Source organism: Amblyomma maculatum, chromosome 10 (assembly GCF_055883805.1).
Source record: "Amblyomma maculatum isolate TAMU_Amacu chromosome 10, ASM5588380v1, whole genome shotgun sequence".
Lineage (NCBI taxonomy): Eukaryota > Metazoa > Arthropoda > Arachnida > Ixodida > Ixodidae > Amblyomma > Amblyomma maculatum.
In genome coordinates this window covers 125,885,893-125,907,952 of record NC_139353.1, presented here as the reverse complement: position 1 = coordinate 125,907,952, position 22,060 = coordinate 125,885,893, and the positions used below count along the sequence as shown (strand labels likewise).

The following is a 22,060-nucleotide window of genomic DNA, read 5'->3' as shown; positions in this document are numbered from 1 at the left end:
AGCTCATGATGGCTACCAGAAAAGGCATATCTGTACTTCACAGTAACGTTCGCAGCATAAACAGAAACTTGAACTCTTTAAATTCTTTTATCGTCAGCAATGGAGAGTTTTTTGAAATCATAGCGACCACTGAAACGTGGCTCAGGAAACATGAACACGTATCAATTCCCGGCTATGCAACAATATCACGCCCGCGGGACACGAAGTTTCGCGGTGGCGGTGTGGCATTATTCGTGACAGAAAGCCTTCACTACACTATCTTATCATCAGTCTCTTGTTGCTCACCCGAACTTGAAGCATTATTTGTAAAACTTGAATGCGGGCTTATAGTGGGCGTAGTCTACAGACCTCCGAATTCAAATCTTGCCGATTTTTTTGATAAACTGGAATCAATCTTGTCCTCTTTAACTAAAAACTACAAAAACCGAGTTATTATCGTTGGTGACATGAATATTGATACTAGTTCCACGAGTGCCCCAGATTACACATACCTTCTTCAATCATACAACTTCCGCAACTTGATTGCTTCTCCGACACGCATAACCACCCTTTCGGCAACATCTATTGATCATGCACTGACAAATATTGACACCGGTGTACATGCTGGTGTCTACCAAACACCAATTTCGGACCACTTGCCAATTTTTGTTAAGGTAGACACACCTACAAAAGTAAAAGGTATGAAACCAAGAAATACAACCAAGTTAAATTATGAATTATTCCGTAACAAATTGTTATTTCTCAATACTGACTTAATATATCATGAAGATGTCAATATAGAGTTCTCTAACTTGATTAGCGCTCTGGTTGACCTTATAAATCGCAGCAGCCAAAGTGTAGCGTCTTCCCAGCGTCATAAACCAATTTGTCCCTGGATGACCGAAGAAATAATGAACATATTAAGAAGAAAGGACTATTGGTATCATAAATGGCTACATCATAAAGGCAACGAATATTATCTGTATCAGTACAAATGCTTACGTAATAAATCAGTGTCCTTAATGAGAGCCCGAAAAAAAGAATATTTTACTAGCCGAATTCAAGGTTCTGCTGGAAATCCAAAAAAAATGTGGGAAGTTATCAATGAGGTCACGCAAAACTTGAAAAGATGTCCCACACTTCCCTCTAATATCACTGAAAAAACTGTTGATGAATTCAATACATTTTTCACAAGTATCGGTCCAGATCTAGCTGCAAAGCTTCCTGATGCCAGTGCAGACAATAATCTTCCAGCGTCAGTTGTTAATTCTTTCGCTCTGCACGAAGTTGAAATCAATGAGGTGTTGTTGGTTGTCATGGAGTTGAAAACAAACAAGGCAGCTGGCTTGGACGGTATTCCTGCAAAGCTTATTAAAGAAAATATTGATATCTTAGGGCCCATACTATGCCGGCTGTTCAATCATTCCCTGCTGAATTACACATACCCATCACCCTTAAATGTAGCCCGAGTTACCCCCGTATTTAAAGATGGTGACCCTTCTGACCCCTCTAGTTACAGGCCTATTTCCGTACTTAGCGTTATTAAAAACATATTTGAAAAAAATCTGTGCAAACGTATTCTCTTTTTTCTTGAGAAATATAATATTATCTGCCCCCAGCAACATGGATTTCGCCCAAAGCACTCTACTAGCTCAGCAGTCATTACACTCACCCAGGCAATTAACAGTGCATTAGATAACAATGAGCTGGCCGCTGTTATATTTCTGGATATAAGAAAAGCCTTCGACACAGTGAACCACGGCATCATGCTTAATAAATTAAGAATATATGGATTTCGTGATAGGGTGCTCGACTTTTTTTCTAGTCACCTTACTGATCGCAAACAAGTTGTCTCAATGAATAACCTAACATCAAATGTGCGGTGCTTATACACAGGAGTACCGCAAGGGTCAACACTCGGTCCGTTACTGTTCTCACTTTACGTCAACGATTTTCCTCAGATATTATCCTCAGCCAGTGCTCTCATGTATGCTGATGACACTGCCATTATCGTTACTGCTTGTCATACTGCCGAACTAGAAAGCATCGCAAACACAGAATTGAAAAAAATTGCAGACTGGTATCTCGCGAACAAATTAACATTGAACACTAAGAAATCTAAATACATACTGTTCCATTCACGGAAAAAATCACTGGACTCGAGTGATATTAGATTAACTATCAGTCAGACCCAGCTTGAACCAACCACTGTCTTTACGTACCTTGGAGTGACCCTAGATAACCATTTACATTGGCAACATCAGATTGACTCCATTTGCACGAAGATTGCATCGGGTTGCTATGCTCTGCATCAATTTCGTCAATATTTTGATGTCAATATTCTGAGAATCCTTTACTTCACATTAGTACATACTCACCTGTCATACTGCATTGAGTCGTGGGGTTGGACGTACAATACTTACCTAGAACCCATTAGACGTTCACAAAAACGAGCACTTAGAATAATCTCGTTTTCAGACTACTTTAGACCCAGCATACCACTATTTATTAAACTACGCGTGCTGCCTTTTGACCTGCTTCGTCAGAAAAACACTGCTGAATGCATTCACAAAATAGTAAGTAACAACCTCCCCTTCGATATATCTATATTTAACATCCCGTCACGTGCAACCCGAAGCCACACTTACGGAAATTTTAATTTACCCATAAAAAGAAACGTTTATGGCGAGCGTATGCTGCTGTTTACGGGCGTCAAAATCTGGAATTCTCTACCCTGTGACGTAAAGCTTGCCAAGAACTTTTCCATTGCAATAAAAGAATACTACCTTCAAATGAATGAAACACTTTGAGTCTAAACTTGCACTTGCCTACTGTAACTTTACATTGTTCGCCTGGTATTACCCATGTAACCCCTACATATACCTGTATTTTATCTGATGCGTTATTTCTCCGCGACATGTGATATTATGTATTGTTATAGTGTGGTGACATTATGCATTCATCTTTCTTTGCTTTAATTCTTGTATAAGTTCTACGCGCTTTTGTTTGATTTGTGAGGTTTTAGTTTATGTTTTCTTCTCTTCATTGGTAGCTTTACGAATGTATAAGCGATAACTAACTTTCTTATGTTTATTGTAAAGTTAACTGCTTCTGATGTCTCTACTTTGACGATTGGGTGCCTGCAACCTATGAACTTTTTTCATTGGACCCTTTACTAGCCGCTGGCTATGGGTCCAAGCAGTGCCTGCCTATTTTCCTGTAGCGCACCAAAAAGCAATAATAAAAAAAAATTGAACTTTTGACTCCTACTTCTTAAGAGAAAGCCATAAGCATTTCTACAGAGACAACATGCATTCAGTTTTATATTTATTTTTATACCTTTAGCTTACATAGCAGAACACAGTTTAGTACCAGATGTTTATAAAGTACTAAGGATTGTTTTTATGGGAGTTCAATGAAAAAGAAGATGCTGTAGTGTTTTAAATTCAAGTCACAGTTGTCTGTTTTTTTTTTTTGTAGTTTCAAATTTTCGCCAATTGCAATATAATATGGAGGAATAACAAGCAAGTGTAGAACTTTCAACTTTTTTAGAAATAGAGAACTAGGCCAGGATAATGTGTAGAAAGGGGTTTAGTGGCAGCACTTTATTTAGTTGTGCCAGAATGTAGGGTTGAATATTAACAAGCTTCAAAACCAATGCTTAATTTTGAACGTTTTTTATAATGTTAAACAATATAATGCAACCCTTCTTCAAGCTGTAATATTCATTAGGTACTGAGGATTCTTGAGAGGAATTTTCATAAAAATCAATGACATTTAAAAAAAGTTGAAATTAAATTTTTGCATTTTTGCGGTTTTCAAATCTTGGGCAGATTTTATCCATTGGCGAGAACACGCAGGGCAATCTAGAGCTCCCTGTTTTGCCTGAAAATAAGGAAATTATCAGAGTTATAAACTAAAAAAGGCTTGATAAAAATATGATCATCATGCCCTTATTTAAGGTTGAAAATGGATTTTTTGTAGCGTAGTGCCTCTGGAACAAAGTTCCGGATTTTTTGCTACATCAACTCATCAAATGCAACAACAAAATATGATTTTAATAACTCCCATAAAAGTAAAATTTGCATAGATTTAGTGGATAAAAAGAATAGCTGACAAGCTTTTAGTACGCTAAAAGCAAGTCTCCAAACTTTCCACATTTTTAAATAGCACAACTGCATTTTTCACATGCAGCGATATACGACTTTTTCCCCAAAAGACTACACCACACCTTGCAAAACTAAACCCATATTTGTGCAGAGACAATTGCCCACCACATATATCAATTTCACTGAAAACAAAAATTGGTCATAGGACCTCAATTACAGTTCTTATCTGAATACGCCAATAAGATATTGTAGATTGCTTTTTCAATGATAGCTATTTTATATTTCAGTAAATCATGAAGCTGCTTAACCGGCTTCAATGTTGTGGTGTATTGGGAATTATGACACATAGCCTGCTAAGGCAATTATGCATTAGGCTTATTTCTGTAACCGGAACCACAACATTTATTTCCCTTTATAAGGTTACCTTGCTTGCTTTTCGGAAAGTTACTACTACCACTTTTTTACCCATGCCTGGCAAACAGTACAGAAATAAGATCAATAAATAATCTTAATTTTGCTCACAACAGTACATAGAAGAGAAATCTCTCACTTAAAGGTATTTTATAACCATTTTTTTCTGCTGTTCGGGACATAATTCTACTACCACCTATGAGCATCATTGCAGCTCTCACATGGAGTTCTCCTGTTATCACTGATGAAAAGAATTCATTATATTGGACCACTCTCTCATTAAATGCGGCCCTTCCAAGTTCAGTCGGCAGCTTATATTTCACTTGGAGAATGAGCACATGCTAATTTTGCCTTTCATTGCCTTTTATTTGTATTTTTCGAGTGTATTAAAGGTGTATATGGCTTTTCTTTCTTGGTGCCTGAAGTATCTAAACTGTAAGACTACTGCCACTCTTCAAAGTTACCTCTCTTCAACTAGAGGACCTTAAAAAACAATAAAATAATGATTATCCTTTGTATTTTGCATTATCTGTACACATTGTTTCCAAGAATACTAAGCAAGGGTTGAGCGTGAGCCTGAGTCCAGAAGCTAGCATTTCAATAAAGGTACTTGTCCTCATCTTGGCAGTGTGGTCATCAGTTGTGGAGCTTGCATATGCTTTTGTTTTACAAGAAGAAAGCAGAGGAGGGAAGGAGGATAGAGCTAAGGGTTAAGAGAATGTTATCTTTTAAATAGTTTTCTCTGAGCTGGGCTACAGCAGCAGCCGCAGAGTACTTTTGAAAAGCATTCCGGTGGTGGCGAATTATATATTAGCGCTAGGTGTCCAGGAGTGTAGTGATAAAGAAAAAGAATTATATGTCGCACGTGAATAGTGAAAAATTATCAAACATTATCTAGAAGAAAAAAATATAAAAAGACAGAACTTTGGGTAAACACGTTGAGTCATGCATTAGAAAAAGTATTCATTACCTACTGTCTAGATAAACAAAAATTGGAGACACAGGGCAATGAATGAGCATAACATGAAATAGTCGTCGGGCAGGCACAAGCAAAACCTTCCTGAATGCAGTATACAGCCTTTAAATGAAATTGGCCATAATTTTGATGAAATTAGGGTATTTATCTCGAGTAAGCTTTAATTCTACAAAAACCAACTATAGGGAGCCATTTATAATCCATGAATTTAGAGCAGTGCAAAATAAATATGTCGAAAGGAACGTTTGAATCCCTTAAATACAATCCCCCCACACCATAAGAAGTTGGCAAGGCAGTCACATGCACCATTAATGGTGCAATGTATTTACAGCAAGTGTATCTCCACTAGCATAAGCTCAACATGTTTATTAAACATTTCCTCTTTATCACTGGTGACTTTGGTTACCCCTTGAATGTTTCCTCTGATAATTCCTTTTTTGGCAGGTAAGGCTTACTAAAATTTATTTTTTCAGTTGTCCTTTCTCCTCAGCATTTCATTTATGCTAGTACTTAACCATTTCCAAATAGCTCTTAACAACTATTTAACTGCAGCTGTATTGCCGGTTCCTTTCAAGAAACATGTGCCAGCGTTGAACCTGCTTTAGATGCTGACTTTTCTACCCCATACTGTAGTTTTCCCTGCTACTTCCACCTTTTTTTTGTTTTTCTGGTGATAGACCACCCAGACCAAAGTCAAAGAAGTTAATACCCAGGCAAACATAATTTCACTTCTCGCTCTGCCCCTCTTTCTCTCCCCTCCCTCCCTTTCTCAGTTTTCTTCTTGGGAAGTAAAAGATTCTTCCCTGCCAGTGATGCTCATGGTGTCCAGATAGACAAGCACCTTTTCAAACTTTTGGCTTGGCTTGCAGACTGAAGCTTTTCTGCTACCCTTCAATTCTCTTTCATGCTATGTAGTCACCTTGCTCTTGTTCTATCCTGGATCATCTTATAACAAGTAGTATGTTTATGTGCAGGTAATGGCCCCAGTTCTATGGGCATCTACTGCCCAAAAGGGAGTCTATAATCTGAAAGACTAACAGTAGTCTTGTCAATCTACATGCAAAGTAAAACAATAAATAAAAGGTGATCTAAAGGCCTAAAAACATATTATGGAGAGCTGCTGAATGTCATTTTCATTCCATAGCTTACTGTCTTCAGGATTTGTTATAAGCCTTACCATGTAGCATTTAGAATTGTATTGTGCAGAAGAAAATAATTCCTTTAGAGCTATGACGGTAAAGAGCAACACAAGCATCAAACAGCCCTAGAACTGTGAGCAAGAGCAGGTGGCACATTGTGTCTGCACGTGGAGCAGTTTCCCAATCATACAACATGAAAAAAAACAAATGCTGCTTTCAACTAAACGCTAAGTTTTAAAATGTGCAGTCTTCACACACATACCTATTGTCAGCATTCCACCTGCACTCGTGCCACTTTTTTGTGTTTCATAACGAATTTTTAATGACATCTCTAAATAACTTGCAGATTACAGTTGGCAAAGAAATTGCGTCATGTGTATTTTTATCAGTGTTTAATTAAATTACAAACATATTGACTTGAGTAAATTTGGAATAATTACAAAAAAACGAAAGCTGCTAATTTAGACATTGTAGATTTGCTGGCCTTTGCCCACAAATTTACATTTGGCTTAAGCACCTTTTGTGTGCATAAATATTGTTACGAAGACAGGGATTTATGGGTACCGGCAACAGGGGCAGATACACACAGTCAAGAGAGAGGTTTCCGAGAAACGGTAGCACGAAGACACAAGCTCAAGAGTCCACAGGGGGTAATTAGCCGAAGCGCGCGAGAGTCTCCAACTTCTTTGTCGTTCAAGCGCTACCTCGAACCGTCAGGTGGCATTATTCCGCCCCCTCGAAAAAAAAAAACCGCAAGCTCACAGAAAAAAAAAACTGCTCCGGATGGCAAATATGACTTTCAGCGGGTAAAATACGGCTTCATGCGAAGCACAAGCACCAGGTCAGACGAGCACTGACGACTAGAAGTCGGTACAGTTCCGTCTGGAATAACCTCGTACGTAACTTCTGAGAGGCGACGCAACACTCTGTGGGGTCCGAAGTAACGATTGAGAAGTTTTTCTGACAGGCCTGGGCACCGGACAGGTGTCCACACCCAGACTTTGTCACCAGGCTGGAACACGACATAGCGATGGCGGTCGTTATATCGGCGTGCATCTGCTGCTTGCTGTTTTGTACTGTGATTACGGGCGAGTTGGCGAGCTTCCTCAGCGTAGTTGGTGAATTCTTCTGCGTCAGCGGTAAGCAGCTGGTCGTCAGCCACACATGGCAGCATAGCGTCGAGCATGGTCTGTACATCGCGTCCGTATACTAGGCGAAGCGGAGTGAATCGAGTTGTTTCTTGGACGGCCGTGTTATATGCAAATGTGACATAAGGCAATATCTCGTCCCATGTTTTATGCCGGACATCGACATACATGGCGAGCATGTCCGCTATTGTTTTGTTTAGTCGCTCAGTAAGGCCATTAGACTGATGATGGTAAGCAGTAGTCTTTCGGTGATGTGTCTGGCTTAGTTGGAAAACTTCTTCAAGAAGACGCGCCGTAAATGCCTTGCCACGATCAGTAATGACGTATGAAGGGGCGCCATGGCGGAGGACAATCTGCGTCATGAAAAATTGTGCCACTTCGGAGGATGTTGCACGTGGCACCGCCATAGTTTCCGCGTAACGTGTCAGATAATCTGTAGCCACGATAATCCACTTATTGCCAGCTGACGATAGAGGAAAAGGGCCAAGAAAGTCCATACCAATTTGGTCGAATGGTACTAGCGGTGGGGGAATAGGCTGCAGGAAACCCGCTGGCTTCAATGGCGGTGTCTTGCGTCGCTGGCACTCGCGGCAACCTCTAACATTTCGATGAACGGTGGCGGTAAGTTTGGGCCAGTAGTAGGCCTGGCGCACTCTGGTAAGAGTGCGTGCAAAGCCCAAGTGTCCAGCGGTGGGTTCATCATGGCAAGCATGAAGGATTTCATCGCGGAGATCTGCAGGGATGACTAGAAGATAGGCTCGGTCACTGTTGCCGGCGCTTTTCTTGTAGAGGATTCCGTCGCGCGTACAGAAGGATGACAAGTTCTTAGCAAACAGTCGAGATACTGTAGAATCGAAACCCTCCAGATGATCGATCACAGTTTTGAGGTTTGGGTCAGCCCGTTGCCGGGCCTTTAAATCAGAGGAACTGATAATGCCAAGAAAATGGGCGTCTTCATCCGTACTGTCCTGGGCCAACTCCACGGGCGATCTAGACAGTGTGTCAGCATCTTCATGTTTACGTCCGGATTTATAAACGATAGAGTAATCAAACTCCTGCATACGAAGGCTCCACCGTGCAAGACGTCCTGATGGATCTCGAAGACTAGCTAGCCAACACAAAGCATGATGATGCGGTCTAGAACACTGGGAGTATCAATAACGTCAAACGCAAAACATTCAGAAACTTCCTTTAACAGTTCGCCGAAAGCGATGGCAGTAGAGCGATAGAGGTGGCGAGATTCATTCGTGAAGTTCGTGACGAGAAGATCAGAGTGACCATTATTGAGAATAATTAAGCTTCGAGCTGCACAGATGCCATGAGAAAATAAAAGAGAACGGTTGCTTTCAGCTATTATCGGCCCGTCACGAAGCCCGTCGCACACAACACTCACAAACACGCTGGAGCGGGGAGGCACTGAAACACACTCGGCTGAAACCCGTAGGGCGCACGTACGTTGGCCATCGGTGGGGCTGGCAGCCGCTTTCTCCGTTGAGAACGAGACCGTTCGCTGTCGGAGATTGATGATGGCGCCATATTCCCGCAGGAAATCCACACCGAGAATCAAATCACGAGAACATTCCCGGAGAACGACGCAGCTGACAACGAACGTTGGCGTACGAATCTGGATTCTAGCCGTGCACTGTCCAATAGGAGTAATTACATGCCCCCCAGCCGTGCGTATTTGCGTGCTACACCATGGTGTCATAACCTTCCTAAGGGTCGCTGCCAGTTTCCCACTCAAAATCGGAAAGTCTGCTCCGGTATCCACTAAAGCGCTGACATTATGACCATCGATGCACACAGGGATGTCCAGCGATAGCCGGTCTCGTGAACCAAATGCTGTCGTTTCTGCTCCAAAATCTATATCTGTTCTCATTGGGGGGACTTTTTTGTGCTGATCTTTAGCGGCCCCGCCCCCGGAGGTCGCTCTACTCAGTTTTCCCGGTGGGGGCTTGGCGAGCGACCAGGCGGTGCTCGCGGGAAGTTACCAGTTGTTGAAGCGGTTTGCCGACGTGGGGATGGAGACCTGGATTGTCGGCGTGCCATCCGGAGGCTCTCTTGTGCGAGGTTGTCTCCAATGTCACGAGGTAGTTGTCCGAAAGTGCGTCTAGGTGCGTTGGTGTAAAAACTCTCCGGGCCGAGTTCCCGATAAGGGCACCACCGGAAAATGTGACCAGGTTCCCCACAGTGGTAGCAAAGGCGGCGGCTCCGAGGGGCCTGCCAGACGTCCGTTCGTCGAAAGTTTGATCGCGGTGGCCGCACGTACCGCGTAGGCTGCTGTACAGGAATGTATTGCATTGGCTGCTCGACGGGCATGCACTGGGTTGGTGGTAACGTAGACAACGGAGCTTGGACGGGAACTGGGCGTCGGAGAATGTCAGCGTAAGTCGGACGAGAATAATCAGGAACAGGGGTACTTTGAGCTTCAGCAACATGCAGAGATGGCTGCGTGACTTGCTGAATCTCTTCGCGGATCATATGTGCGAGAGAATCACCACTGGGTTGGAACGTGCCACAGACCTTCTGCAGTTCCTCGCGTACAATCGCACGAATAAGATCTCGGAGCTGTTCAGTATTTCTTACAGCAGCTGTAAGAGGCTCGGCAGCAGTCGTAGCGAGGATTGGGCTGTCGTAGACCGCCGAGCGGCGCTGGTGTAGGATCTTTTCCATGGTGACCGCCTCTGTTAAAAATGAGGTAACTGTAGTTGGTGGGCTACGTACAAGACCAGCAAAAAGCTGTTCTTTAACCCCATGCATGAGGTGGCGCAACTTTCTCTCTTCAGACATGTTGGGATCCGCACGTCGAAATAGTTTCGTCATGTCCTCAACATACATCATGACGGACTCGTTTGGCATCTGTTTTCGAGATTGTAGAACACGTTCTGCTCGTTCGCGCTTATCCAGGCTGATATACGCCTCTACGATAAGATGGCGGAACTGAGGCCATGATGTTATTGTGCCTTCTCGGTTCTCATACCATGTCAAAGCATGGTCTTCCAGGCAGAAAGTGGCGTTCCGTAGCTTTAAGTTGTCGTCCCACTGATTAAAGGATGCGACTCGTTCGAACTGAGTTAGCCAATCCTCAACGTCTTCATGCGCAGTGCCATGGAACGATTTCGGCACTCGGGGGTTTTGAACGTAAACAGGAGTACCTTGCATGACTGTCGTAGTGCTTTGCGTGGCTGGCCGGAGGCTCGTTGAAGTGGACTCCAAGGGCCCGTGTTCGGGAGGAAGGCCCAGGTTCCTCCGGCTGACGCGATGAACTGGCGTGTCCACAGGCAAAAGCTCGGTGTCGTTGGTTCGCGGAGGGGTGTGCGACATTGAGAGGACAATTACCCAGCACCTCCACCAAAACTGTCACGAAGACAGGGATTTATGGGTACCGGCAACAGGGGCAGATACACACAGTCAAGAAAGAGGTTCCCGAGAAACGGTAGCACGAAGACACAAGCTCAAGAGTCCACAGGGGTTAACTAGCCGAAGCGCGCGAGAGTCTCCAACTTCTTTGTCGTTCAAGCGCTACCTCGAACCGTCAGGTGGCAATATCAAACAAGCCGTTTGTATTGTTAACATTATTTGTATTATAGTGAGATAATTTGTAGCATTTGAGTAGCTATAAAAGAAGTGGGTTTGAAGGAATACTTTAACAAATCTTGAAGATGGGCTAGATGATGCATTGCAACTTGACGAAATGTAAAAGCGCACAGGAAGACACAAACCCAAATGAAGACGACACAGGACACACGGGACAGTGCGTGTCCTGTGTCGTCTTTACTCAAGTGTGTCTTCCTGTGCACTTTCAACTTTTGCAAGAATACCCCTTCAGCAATCGGCACTGATGTAATATTTTATTGCCACTGCAGGACACGTGTACCAGCTACTCCTGTCAGCATATACTCTGGGGAAAATATTGAAGATGTCGACCTGCTGCGCATCCAGGTGGACCGTGAAAAGCTGTTCTCTGCGACAAGTGGGTGGAGTGACTGGCAGCGGTTGTGTCCGCCAACATGGTCTTCAACATTCAGTATGACTGCAAGCTATTCAACAAATGTTCTAGGTGCCTCTTCTTTCATTATGCATTGTACCTAGAGTGGTGGCTACCAAGTTCTTGAACAGTCACCTAAAGTATCTCAATTTTCATGTGCTAGGAGTTGTATGTTCTGCTGTCTTGCCATAAATATACATGCCTTTTTGGATATCTACACATTTCTTAGCCATTTGTGTAGGAGAGGGTGCCATGCACTAAATAAGTGATGCAATATTTTGCTCTTGCTCTGACATGTCATTATGTTGTGATACTACACTGTGATAAATTGTAGACATTCCTCCAGCCTAAGTAATTTTGAGTTGTCCAACACTATAAGCCAGCCAAATAACTTGCTGATAGTGTGAATAAACTTTGCTACCAAAACTGTAGGTGTCACTTGTATATGATTGTAAAGCTGCCTCTGAGTAACTTTGCAGCACAATCTTTTTCCCATTATTATTTCAAGAATCTCCGTGCCCTATTTTTGGTATGTTTTTGCTCAGTATGCTTGTCTGAACAGTTGCCAAGCATCTCCATGACATGCACAGACAGACCTTCAAATTGAGCAGTATACATGTCATTGTGCCTGATCAAAATTACATATACCTAAACATGGAAAGTATTTGTGTTAGATGCTTATAGGATGTTCTTCATAGACTCGCCCTGAAGCAGAAGCCTGGGATTGATGTGTGGCAGGAAATGCATGCACAAATATAGAATTCTGTGGCCCAATATTCTTAGTTGCATTGTTTTTGCCCTCAACTTATTGATACAAACACAGGAACTCCTCGTCAATGCTGACTAGCAACCGAGCAGACTTCTCTGCAATGCTTTAACCAGTGCAGGGGAAAGTGAAACTGACACTTCAGACAGATCACGGGTGCATGAAAACTTTTGAATATGAGTTTTCATGCACCCTTGACCTGTCCCAAGTGTCATTTTCACATTCTCTTGCAATGGTTAAAGCATTTCAAAAGTGTCTGTCGGGTTGCCAGTCAGCATTGACAAGGATTTCCTGTGTTTGTACCAATCTGTTGAGAGCGAAAACGATGCAAACTAAGAATATGGGCCCACAGAGTTCTATATTTATGCTTACAATTCCTGCCGCATATCAGTCCCAGGCTACTGCTTCAGGGCGAATCTATGCGGTGCACCCTTTGCCACCTATTTTGTAAGGGTGCAAAAGAAAACGTGCACCCTTAGAGAATTTTAAGCTGGGCACCCTTCTTTAAGGGTGCGGTATCTGCACCCTATTTTTAGCACCCTATTGGTTGCACTCTTTAGGTAAGAAAGGGTGAGCGTCTGGGGACAAGCCAATTTTCACCCTTAAGGGTGAGAAATTGTTTAGTGTGTACCGGTACTGACCTATGGGGCTTAAACATGGAGGATAACGAAAAAAAAAACTATTTAAGTTGAGGACAACGCGGAGGGCTATGGAACGGAAATTCGTAGGTGTAACGTTAAGGGATAGTAAGCATGCAGAGTTGGTCAGAGAAAAACTCAAGTTACTGATACGGTCGAAGTGAAGAGGAAGAAATAGGCATTGCCAGCACTTGCACTGTGAAGAGCGGAAAAACCGACGGTGGCTAAAGGTAATCATTTGGATTCCATGGGAAGGAAAGCGTAGCAGGGGGCGGCAGAAAATTAGTTGAGTGGATGAGGAAAAGACGTTCGCAGGGATGAAGTGGACGCACTTAGCACAGCACCAGATTAAGTACAGGAAAATGGGAGAGGTCGAGGCCCTGCAGTGCGGCTCATGATGATGACGACGACGTAATAATTGGACGAATGGAACACTCAGCCTTTCAGTGTCCATTCACGCTAATAAAATCTTTATTTGCGCAATGGAAGTTCGATACCTTCGCAACTCATAAAAGCAATGTGCCTTGATATTTCTGCTTAAACAGGGAAGTTCCATCGATTTAAGTCTACGCCTTTTCGGATATTCAAGCGCTATAGACATTCTGTCCACTTACTTGACGCCTTTATTCTTGTGGTTAGTCTCCATCATCTTAACGAACTCTAGGTTCCACAGCAGGAAGGATTATTACTTTTTCACACACTTCGCACCTCTCCAGTAGTAAATCTAGGTGGAAATATTAATTTTATTATTAAGAGCAGGGCCAGTGCATAATTGCATTTCTACGTCGACGACTCGGATGGTACGCTTCTTGAATATCCATGAAAACAACAGATATTTGACGGCACTATTTGAATATTTCACAACAGCCTGATGAGGAACGTAATGTGGTCAATCATTGAAACCTGTCCCAAAAAACCTGTGTGTTCTCATTATTTACTAAGATATTAGCGTTATTTTTGCCATTCGCCCGCAGCTATCCTTAAGCATGCCTTGCAATATTTAACAATGAGCTTGAGTATGATAGGCAACGTGTGTAGCTCATTTTATTGGATTTCCACTGGACTACCTCTGACGCTCCGCAAATACCACAGCGTCCAAATCGCGTCACAAGGTGATTTATTCTGTTTACTCAACAATCTGATCATGTGTCCCAGGTACCTACAAACAGTTCACGTACCTCAAGAACGCCGGTTAGGTGATTCTCGATGCGGTGGCGTTCTTCTTCCGTGAATAGTGCTACTGCCGCGGCGGAGGCCACCAGGAGGGTGTAACTGGACTCGACCTGGCGGGAGCAGAAGGGCAGCCGCTCTTGTTTCGCTAGCTGGTTGCTTCCGTGCAGGATGAGCAGGGCAGCGTTTGGGCTGGCTACGGGTGCGTACGCGAACAGGAACAGCCAAGCGAGGTGGTGGAGCACGGCGCGATTGTCTGTATTGCTGAAAATCAAACGCAGACCGTCCCACAGAGCCACGTCGCTAAAGAGCACCAAGTCTTCCATGGTGAACGACTGGCCGGTTCCTAGCGTGGTGTTAAATACGTACTCAAAGTACTTCGCACTAGAGGCGCACCAGAGGCCGCCTAGTTCTCTTAATGAATATACCGCGGGAACAGGGGGCTTCCACGTGGACGCGCGAACCAAGTTGGCGAATGCGTATTGGAGCGTCTTGTAGGCATCTTCTATTGCTTTAGGAGAGGGCGAACGACTCGTGTCATTGACAAAAAGCTTGAAAATGTTGGTGTAAACGTTCTGAAAATGTTCCTTTGGTATTCGTTTGAAGAGAGCCCTCCAGTACAGCATGCGGTCGCTGTGAGTAAAGAGAACTCGGCGTTTCAAGTCACTGTTCCCGGTTGTTGGGAGGAGCTTGAACAAGAACCATAGGTACACTTGCCAATTGAAGGAGAGGTCGAACAGCACCTGCAGAGGCCGCCGTTTATGTTCCCGGTCCTCTGGCCAAAATAGGCCACGCTCGCGCATAAACTTTTTGATGATGCCGATTTGCGAGCCCGCCTCCGTCGTGCAGCTATCGAGCATGGCTGCCGCTTTTCTTCCCACGGGCAACCGGGCGCCGCTCTTTTGCAGCATATCGGGCAGCTTGCTGAGCCACGCTACGACCATATCCTCAAGGGCTGAGCTTGAGAGATCGGAGAACTCCTTTCGGGGCGCCCAGCCACCGCAGACGTACGCAGCGAAATCGTAGCACGGGTCGACGCTCTTGTCCAGCTGCCTCTCGATGAGTTCCCTGCAATAGCAGCAGTAGAAAGAGTAGCTCTTAATCCAAAAACTCATGGGAAGTTTCAGAAAACCATCCAATAGAGTGAGGGAATATGAGAAACGTTCAATGTGATTTCAAACGCCACAATGTGCAATGGACGGCTTAAGGAGTATGACAAAGGAGGTGATCTTTGGTCACCCATCGTTGAAGGCTTGTTTCTATGTTTGCATTTATGGGGCTGCTGTATCGGCCACTGTGTCATAGTGCGTACTACACACTAGTGAGCGTGAAGTTTTCTTTCTACTTCGCCATGATCTTTTTTCATTCTCTCTCTACGATTCCTTGTAACCTACCTCCGTTGAAATCAACCCGGCTTTTTAGCTGCCTCTTTCCCAGACATGTACCGTCTTTGCTAAAAGTAACCAGGCTGCAGGATCTGCTTCTTAGCCTTGTGGTAGTAAATTCACAGCATGTCTGAACCTCTTAATCTTTGCAACGTGAAGGCGAGCGCCTTTCCTGATTTCTTAACTAGTTGTTATCCTCTGGAAACCCTTATTGGCTTTATAATACATGAGAGAAGCAAAACATGCAGCCTGGTTACTTTTGACAAAAACGGTACGTTCGTTCCGTTCCTACAGTGGCCTTTTGGCAGTGGCTTTGTTACAGTGGCGACGAGTCAAAACGACACCCACACCGTAAAAGCAGACTCAGACACTTCGGCCCTGAAGACAGTCCGGTCAGCAACATACATGGCCTTCCAGACGCTCCCAAGCTTCGACGAAAGCACAGGTAAGTGGAAACAAATGGCACCGCTGAGTCAAGTAAGAAGACGGCACTTCTTATGGGAAGCACTGAGCACGCAGATAAACCAGATCCTTGCCGTAAGTGTGGTTCCACGCGCGCCGAACTGTTTGAGTTATGACGAAGTTATGAAAGCCTTGAATGAATACTATGACCCTAAACGGAACACAATTTCGGAAAACAGCAAAATTTTCAGACGTTGCTAACTGGAACGAAAATCTATTCAGGCTTTCCTCGTCGAGATCCGCGCATCGGAGACAACTGCAACTTCGGCAGTTGCCTTGACAGAATGATGCGAGACAGGAGTGTCTGTGGTGTACGCTCAAGGGCAGTACGGAAACAACTCCTGGCAAAGAAAGAGCTAAAGCTAGAGGAAGCGGAATGGATAGCAATAGCTGCTGAAGCCGCGGAGTACGATGCGCTAAACATTTTGTCAGTAGTAACACCCTTAATGAAAATGCAAGTGCGACGCTGGCCAACACCGAGATAAAGAGCCGAAAATGCAGCATCTCGGCACTACGGCAGATGTGGAAGCTTGAAAATTGACGCTAACAGCTGCAGCTGGGCCAAATCGCGCTGTTGTCACTGTGGTGAATGCGGACATCTCGCGATAATGTCGTTGTGTACTGTTTTATGGCACATAGGCAGCTAAGGCCATCATGCGCCAAAAACAAGGTTTAAAACCTGGACTTGGCTAAAGGGCTTTAAAAAGTTATAATAGGCTGTATAACTTGTTTAAATACTTTGCTTCTTTTAGGAGCGAAAATATGCAGGAAATGTCAACGAATGACCTTTCTCCTAAACGTAAGTTTGGGTTTGAACGGTATATGCTTATTGTGAAGTTGTGGGAAGTGCTTCTGTCGTAGGTCTACAAGTCTTGTACAACTGATTAGGGTGTAGTTGATTGTGACCACCTGTCCACATTCTTCACAAGTAGCCTGGCTGTGTTTCGTTAGTAGAAAGTTATGTGTAAGATATGTATGACCGATACGAAGGCGACATAAAACCACTTCAATGAAACGCACTCGGTGGCTACATGTTTTTCATTCCTCTACCACGGGCTTCAGTACATGTAACCTACTCTGGATGTCTTTGTCCCATGAATCCTGCCATTTCTCTTTCAATTTTCTTCGCATATATTTCATGACATTTCTATGAGGTACACGTACTCGTTCTATTTTTGCATTCTGGGCTGCTGTAGCACATGTATCAGCTCTTACATGTCCATTTACCCTAGGTGACTTTGCACCCAGCAGAATTTAATTTCGTGTTCCTGTCTTTCAGCTGTTCTCATGCAATGCATTATGTTTCCTAATACGGTTTGTGTTGCATTTCTGGCGTGTAGTGCTGTGATCACACTAACTGAGTCTGTGTAGATTATACTTTTTGAATGTTACACTTTACTACTTTTTCCGCAGCTAAGGGAATTGCACAACATTTGGCAGTAAAAACTGTTGCACACAGATGCAGTCTAACTGTATTTCAAGTTTTTCTTCTACTACCCCAATACCAACGTAAAACGTTGTTTTAGAACCGTCTGTATAAAATGCAGTGTGGGTTTTGTACTTTTCGTCTGTGGCTAGGAACTCTTGTGTTATATGGTGATGTCATGTCTGCTTTTCACCAAACTGTGTTAGTGAAAGGTCGCGCACAGTAGGGAAGCTGTACTAAGGGGGAATTTGTTCGGGACTATGGAAAATATATGGAAGTGTATCAAGTAGGTTTAGTTTCTAGCATGTATGCTCAAAACGTAGAATTAGTGGTCTTATTGCATGAGGTTTATTGTCAAAACGTGTTCTAGATGGGCACTTTGGGACTATTGAGTGGCAGAGGTGTTTGGGATGGACGGTATTTTTTAGCACGTAAGCACACGTAAGCATTGTTTTTCTGTCTGCGAGGGTGGTTCATTTGCATCTACATGTAGGCTATTTGCGGGGGATGTTCTGTATGCGCCGGTTGTAAGCCGCAGGCCAAGTTTTTGCACAGGATGTAAACGTTTTAAGTTAGAGGGTCTTGCTGACCCATACACAATACACCCGTGGTCCAGGAAAGCGCGTACTACTGAGTGATAGACACGCAGACATGTTCTCTCAGAGCCCCAGCGTTTGTGTGATAGAACTTTCAGTATGTTCAGGGATCGGGAAGCTTTCTTTATGAGGTTGTTGATATGTGGTGCAAAAGTGAGTTTCTTGTCAAAAGTTACACCACGAAATTTGCGTTCGTTTTTTATTGGCAGTATTGTTTCATTTAGATGCAGGTTAGGGTCGGTTTGTAACCCTCGTCGCAGAGAGAATATAGCAGCCACTGTTTTTGTGGTGAAAACTCAAATCTATTTTGATCTGCCCATATCGCCAGCTTGTTAATGGTAAGCTGCACTTGTCTTTCACATGTTGATATATTAGAGGATGTGTATGCTATCTCTAGGCCATCGATATACAGTGAATACATTACAGATTTCGGGATTATTTTATTTAAAGAATTCATTTTACCACAGAGAGAGTTGTACTACCGTTTCCGCAGCTAAGGTAATGGCATAACATTTGGCAGTAAAAATACAGCCTTGTGGCACCCCATTTTTCTGCAGAACGTTTCTTGAAAAAATTGAGCCTAAGCGCACACGAAATGTACGATTCGAAAGGAAGTCTTTTAGACAATTCAGCATACTACCGCGGATGCCCAAATCCGTTAGGTCGCGAAGGTTGCCGTATCGTAGCCTTCTCCATATCGAAGGCGGCAATACAGTGCTGCTTATGTACGAATGCTTCACAGACCGTGTTTTCAAGGCGGACTAACTGGTCCGTTGCAGTAGGTTGCTTTGCTTCAGGAAAGGTAGAATAAATGCTTTCTTCCGTGCCTCTGAGCTGTTTCCAGACGCCCATATATTATTGAAAAAATCCAGAAGGCCTACTATCGCAGGTGTGGATAGATGTGCTGGCATTTCATAGCGTATTTCGTCCGGCCCAGGCGCCGTCTTTTTACCAGCAGCTAGAACGGTATGTATTTCTTGTACTGAGAGCAAGGAGTTGTAAGGTACATTTCGACTCCCCCTTAATGACAGTCTGTTTTTCAGCTGAAGTTTTGTATTTTAAGAAGCATTTTGTGTAGTGTAATGAACTTGAACTTGAAATGAAACAATCCGTATGCAGTGATCGTCATGTAGCACTGGATAAGGATGACAAGACTGTGGAGTGGTGGCAGTGTCATGCGGTTGTGTTTGTAGAATGTGGTGATTTGGTGGTATGTAGAAAGGGCCGATGCGGCCTCCTGCGCGGAGTTGGGTGCCTGATAATCCGGGGCTCGGGTAGAGAGTTCTCGAGCCAGCGCATGAACGCGCTCACTACCGGGTTCGAGGCATGCCCTAGGATCCACGTTAAATTAACCGTTCGGTCGAGAGAGGTGGCGGTGGCAAGAATATGATGCGCGGCCGGTGTTGCCACGCCGTTTAGGTAGTAGCGGTATTCCGCCAGAGAATCTGTACAAATTTCGGTAATGTATTTGTCAATGGCTTAATGGGCAAGCGCAAGTGCGATGGCGGCTCCTTCCGCTCCTGCAGGCGAATTAGTTCGGATAGTGGCAGCGGCCCCCACTCTGCCATCTTCGTAGGCAGCGACTGCAGTGAAAAATCCTACTTTAGAATTCCCTGCCGCGTCGACATAGAGGATATCAGAGCGGTTGTGGTATCTTTTGGTGTAATAGCTGGCTCTAACTTTCCGCCTTCCCTGATAAAGGCAAGCGCCCATGCTGCGTGGTAGGGGCTTCTGGTATATGTGATTCTGCGTGCCCTGAGAGATCATGAAAGGTGTAGCACTTGCTGGGGTGGCGATGGGTGGATTGAGACGGAGTTGTCGCAGTAGGCATTGTGCTGTTTCCGTGCGACTCAGGCGGATTAATTGGTTTGTGCGTTGAGCTTCTATTAATTCGTTCACGGTATTGCGAGTACCAGTGGCCAGCAGACGTTCTGTGCTAACCGTCCGCAGAAGACGTAGGGCGGAGGTTACGGCCATGCGTATTAGGATGTCCGCCTGCTCTGTTTGGCGCTGAGTGAGTATATGATATGGTAGGAGGTATGTGATTCGGCTAATGATTAATGCATTGGTCATAATGACGGTTTCGCGTTCCGACAGGAAATGGTTGCGCGTAGCCACAGGCCTGATTAGTCCAGCAACCTGCTTGGTCTGTCTTTGCAAGAGTTGAAGGGTGGCAGTTGCATCAAGTGCTTTGTTAATGAGAAGGCCGAGAATCTTCATCTGAGACACAATGTGACAATGAGACAAAAGCGATTCCAGGTCATGAAATGTGACATTAGCATGGGGTTCAAGGTATACAGAACATAATGTTATTCTCAAGCTGTGAAATTTTGGAGGATTGGACATTGTCTTGGACTTCGAGTAGAAGGTTTTCGCTGGCTAGTTTAGATACTTTGTATCCTCGTCCTAGGGTTTGGGTAAGTCTTAGACACAAGGAATGGAGATATTGTACGGGCTTGCTTTTCTGGATTTTCACTGTGAATTATGTAGACCTTAATGAAAACTTAACGAAAAGTCAGATGCTGCTTCGGTCCTCCTTTTTAAAGCGATCATTTAGTTTTGAGGAGGCTGTTGGGCCACGGTGCCAGCCACCCACCATGGAACCCAACAAGAAGACGGGGCAGGAAATTGCGATCTAGGCTTGGCTCCGTCAGCTATACACCCTCATCATTATCATCAACCTGACGATACCCACTGCAGGGCGAAAGCCTCTCCCATATTTCTCCAATTAACCCAGTTCTGTGAAATCTGCATCCACTTGACTCCTGCGAACTTCTTAACCTCATCCGCCCACCTAACTTTCTGCCGCCCCCTGCTACGCTTTCCTTCCCTTGGAATCCAGTTTGCTACCCTGAGCGACCATCGGTTATCCTCTCTTCGCACTACATGTCCTGCCCTTGCCCATTTCTTCTTCTTGATTTCCACTAGAATGTCAGTAACTTGAGTTATTTCTCTGACCCAATCTGCACACGTCCTATCTCTTAATGTTGCCCCTACCATCTTTCGTTCCATAGCCCTATGCGTTGTCCTCGACTTAAGTAGAACCCTCTTGGTTAGCCTCCAGGTTTCAGCTCCATAGTTTAGTACAGGTAAGATGCAACTGTTGTATACTTTCTTCGTGAGCGATATCGTTAAGCTGCTAGTCTCAATCTGCGAGTGCTTGCCAATCGCTCTATCCCAATCTTGTTCTTCTTGTTTTTCCTTTTCATGGTCCGCATCTGCATTCACTACCTGTCCTAAGTAGACATATTCGCCTACTACTTCCAGTGCTCCGCTACCTAACGTTCCTTCTGTTCCTTCCCAGGGCTATACACCATGACTATAACCTAATATGGGGCAACGCAGGGTAGTTACTCCACACACGGTTAACCTTCGCCGCCAGGAAGTACGAAAAAACCAAGAATAGAGTGGAGGACAGTAGATTTGTAGGATAAAAGACAGGAAGGTGAAAGATGGAGGGGAGTATAGTGTAGCGTGTGCAATAGCAGCCGCTAGGCGGCTGCTCATCGAGAGTCTCGTGCACGGACTCGAAGAAGTTCCTCGTGGCGTTCGAGAAGAAGCTGAAGTTCGCTGCCGTCTCTCGGTACTCCGACCCTGCTCTTCTGCGCCTGCTAGCTCAACCCCCCATTAAAACCCAACCTTCTGGTTACGGGCCTAAACGGCTACGTGACACTGGTGGAGGTGAGGCCTTGAACTACATGTCTCGGGCCTCTCGCAGCCGCTCATCGAGTCCCAATCGGCTTCCGCTCGTATCTACACCCGTTCATCGCTGCAGCCTTCGCCTTTGGGGTCTGGCGCTGGAATTCGCTCCTCTACCTGAACCGACGCCAGCTGACCAGCAGTTAGAGACTTCTGCAATGGCCCAGG

At 44.4% G+C, this 22,060-nt stretch overlaps 1 protein-coding gene across 1 annotated transcript in view; it reads right to left on the bottom strand.

Moving 5' to 3' along the window:
• LOC146177413 (neprilysin-2-like) overlaps positions 1-22,060 on the bottom strand; it is a 65,291-nt gene that overhangs the window by 20,383 nt on the left and 22,848 nt on the right. Inside the window, exon 3 of the mRNA XM_084581554.1 lies at positions 14,333-15,392. Within this exon, the coding sequence (XP_084437680.1) occupies positions 14,333-15,392 (1,060 nt within the window). The remainder of the gene's footprint in view (positions 1-14,332; positions 15,393-22,060) is intronic.